The 3,706-nt window shown below is 34.1% G+C and overlaps 1 protein-coding gene across 1 annotated transcript; it reads right to left on the reverse strand.

Annotated features, from left to right (window-relative positions):
- Window positions 1-1,085: 1,085 nt before the first annotated feature.
- LOC120350167 (odorant receptor 2a-like) lies at window positions 1,086-3,573 on the reverse strand. The gene is made up of 3 exons (XM_039422607.1): window positions 3,457-3,573; window positions 2,909-3,064; window positions 1,086-1,189 (listed from the first exon to the last, which is right to left on the reverse strand). Exons 1-3 carry the CDS (start codon window positions 3,523-3,525, stop codon window positions 1,121-1,123), a joined length of 294 nt encoding a protein of 97 aa, XP_039278541.1. The 5' UTR covers window positions 3,526-3,573; the 3' UTR covers window positions 1,086-1,120.
- Between the last annotated feature and the right edge of the window lie 133 nt (window positions 3,574-3,706).

The following is a 3,706-nucleotide window of genomic DNA, read 5'->3' on the forward strand; positions in this document are numbered from 1 at the left end:
ATACTGGTAGCTCTGTGAACAGTAGACCTCACGCAGTATTCTCATCCACAAGTACCTGATTGAAACTATAGACCTTATGGAAATACAGCAATAGACTGTCTTCTCCACACATCTGTGTAATCACTTGTCAGCTGATTTATGATGAATAATTCTATAGTCTGATTTTTACTCTAATATTGGCGTATGAAGGAGGCTCCTTCTTCCTTTTATATTATCCTTGAAATGCAAAATTTCCAAAAACCTTGTATATACGTTGACGCGCAATTTAAAAAGTAACATACCTGTCAAATTTCATGAAGATCTATTACCGCGTTTCGCCGCAACATATAAACATTTAAACAGAAAATGAACATTTAAGAGAAATGCCAAACCGTCGACTTGAACCTTAGACCTCACTTCGCTCAGTCTATGATCAGAAATTAGAATATAGTATTTGAAATATAAAACTTGCAAGAGCAAAAATAACTCTAAAATGCTACAAAGGGTCAAATAAGCGTCCAGATAGGTTTGGTGGGGACAACGGGACAAATCTCCAGAAAAACGGACGTCTGGTCACCTTTAATAGGATAAACATACTCGTACATGAATCACTTATGTTTTAATATCCAAATATCATCAGATAAAAGTAATGGACGAACTAGCACCTATGTTTCTTCTATGGTAGGTACTATACAATTTTCCATTTTCAACTACGATTTCAAATTAACATATTCCCACTACAGTTGACTTCTATTATCAGTTCTGACTACGGATTCAAAGCAAAGTAATCAAAGCAATACATGAAACTTCTTAAAAGCACTCCTTTCACATAGGCTACTTTTTAACAAATTAATAAAAACATTATGAAATATAACAATATGAAGGGCACTTCAAGATTTTTATAAATGTTTGTTGTTATAAATAAATGCGCACAGGCATTTTTTGCCCATGCAGACCATTTTCTAAAGATTTATTTGGCTTACTGTATTCATGAGGTTGTTTTTATTCTTTGTTGTTGTTTTATATTGATAATGAGTACATAAGATTATTACTTTGTATGTAAAGTGCATTTTTTTGAAATAAATATCTTTTTGTCTGTCTGTCTGAATGTTTTTATTAATGAAACTTCTATTATGTTACATTAAAACACTATTTTTTGAGACCCGATCCCATATAAGAAGGTGAACATTGAATATGACATCTTCAAAACCTGCAAAACAAGAAATAAATCTCAGTTTCTTCAACCAGAAACAAAAATATTTTTTTTAAGGTATTCTATTAACGTGAAGGTGTTATCACAGAGAACAGATAGTGTAATAAGATATCCCATGGTATAGGTAGTTCATGTTCAAAGTTTCAAGCCGATTCCTTGCTGACTCAAGCCGATTACTGACGACTACTGTCTATTATAACTGTTTTGCTGGGTGAGAGTGTAAGAACGGCACAGTATGAGAGACTACCAGCGTCACATCACAGAGAAACAATAGCGTCTATGTTCCAAATTTCACTGTTAGCCGATAGTCCTATAGCAGTTCTTTTTCGTGAAGCTATGTGACCATAGAGAAAATATAGCGTAAGTAGATATCCCATTGTATAGGGCGTTTATGTCGCAACTTTTACTGTTATCTCAAGCTGATTACTGTTGATTATTGTCGAATTCTACTGTTTTGTTGGGGTGAGAGTGTATGAATGGCACAATATGAGAGACTACCAGTGTCACACAGCTTCACGGGAAAGAATTTAAATAAATAAATAATAAATAAATAAATTACATGAACTATCGGCTTGAGATAACAGTAAAAGTTGCAACATAAACGTCCTACACATGGGATATCTACTTACGCTATATTTTCTCTATGGTCAAATAGCTTCGCGAAAAAGTACTGCTATAGGACTATCGGCTAACAGTGAAATTTGGAACATAGACGCCCTATACCATGGGATATCATCTTATGCTATCTTTTCTCTGCGGTATTTTCAAGATATTCTATTCAACGGTATCTTTACTCTATGGTTTTAGGTTGTAGATCATGATGCCTGGATTGACTTGGAGCTCACTTTCAATATATCCCGATCAGCAATGGTATCTTACGTCACATGGACGGGAAGGAGCCTTTTGCAGGCGAAAATGATGTTTCTAGTCGAGGCGTTAGCCGAGACTAGAATTTCATTCAAGCAATGCAAAAGACATTCATATCCAAGTAATGTACACTATTTTTTGTCATGACATCTAGAGAAGAATAATTGAGAAATATGAAGCATTACCTGCTAGTGCTGAAGTTACTACAAGCATTCTATAAACATAACCTAGTTTACAAATTCCAAATCAGGAATTTTGTGGAAGTTGACAAAATTTCCACCTGGAGCACTGAAGATGGTTTTTTGCAAAGACCTTAAAGAGATATATACCTACAATGCCTATGCCTTCCCAATGATAGCTCTTACTTGAAATTGAAGGCTGTCATTGGGGTATTTTAGCACGAGATATTATATCTATATATTTGTGGTACTAGAGATTACAAAGGCATTGGTATGTAATAATCTTATAGGATGCCCCCTCAATGGCCGATTTCAATTCCAAGTACAACACTAGTGCTGCATGTGAGTCTATGCATCTTTAAGGTCTTTGGTTTTTTGTATCAGTTCCGCTGTTCCTATTCCGGAACTAGGAAACATACTCGACTGTAAAGAAAACATATGGTTTCATTACAGTGGAGTATGCTGTATTGAAAATCAAATGTTTATTTGTTCTGCAAACAGCTGTTTACCGGCTTGATTTCATGCATGGAAAACAGCTGAGATTGAATGACTTTGACAAAAATGATTTAAATTAATAGTAAACATTCATTGGAATCTGTATGAATCAAGGATTGAATAGATTCAAAACATCAAATTTGAAATGGATCAATTGAATATGAATCATTTTTACCCCAGCAAACGTTTTGAAATCGACTGGATAAAATTTTCCAGCCGTGAGTCGGCAAGGTCTCAAGGCCCTAGTCATGGCTTGCAGCACATTTTTCTTGAATTTTGGAGAATTTGAAAGCCAAGCCATCTCATAGAGACTTCCATGCAAGCTGCCCGTCTGAAAAGTGAGTTTTCTGTCAATGCTTGAACAATGCAAGAGAAATAGCTAATAATTATGCAAGAGAAATTATTATTTTGATTACTTAACTGTCAATAATGAATAGGCTAATTATTTTAAATTAGAGATTAGGCATTTTGATATTTAATAAATTTGAGAAGGGCCAGTTTTGGAAATAAGCCTGTTGTGTCTTCTTCCTTGAGTGTAATAATTGTATATGGGCATGAGTGAGTTTTATCTAATTTCAATTTATCGAACAATGAAAGTAACATACGCTTAATGATTTTGTTTTGAAGATTGAATTGGATAATATCATTTTGTTATTTATGATACTTTTCTATTCAGGAGTAGATCTCATTTCAACTTGGAGGTTTTATTCGGTATGAAATTACCTGATCCTGTATAATATGTCCACACCAACTATAGACGAATAGCTCCATCAAACCAAAAATTAGGTACATTGAGAATTTGCAACCGAGGGTCAGTGATATTGTTGAATTGGCTGCTGTTTTAGTCTGAAAAGAGGGTAATATTTAGACTTCTCTATTTCATATAAACACCTTCTAAATCTACTCTCTTGAACTATTCATTTATCCATTCAGAAATAAGCTACTTAATAATAATTAATAGTTTTATAATAGC

The sequence above is a fragment of the Nilaparvata lugens genome, chromosome 3, assembly GCF_014356525.2.
Source record: "Nilaparvata lugens isolate BPH chromosome 3, ASM1435652v1, whole genome shotgun sequence".
Lineage (NCBI taxonomy): Eukaryota > Metazoa > Arthropoda > Insecta > Hemiptera > Delphacidae > Nilaparvata > Nilaparvata lugens.

What these genes read in the sequence shown, in the direction of transcription:
- LOC120350167 (XM_039422607.1), bottom strand. Translation starts at nt 3,525, where the DNA reads ATGTACCTAATTTTTGGTTTGATGGAGCTATTCGTCTATAGTTGGTGT. An exon ending in GACATATTATACAGGATCAG is followed by an intron (nt 3,065 to 3,456) that starts GTAATTTCATAC and finishes CTCACTTTTCAG; the next exon opens with ACGGGCAGCTTGCATGGAAG. An exon ending in ATTTCAAAACGTTTGCTGGG is followed by an intron (nt 1,190 to 2,908) that starts GTAAAAATGATT and finishes CTTGTTTTGCAG; the next exon opens with GTTTTGAAGATGTCATATTC.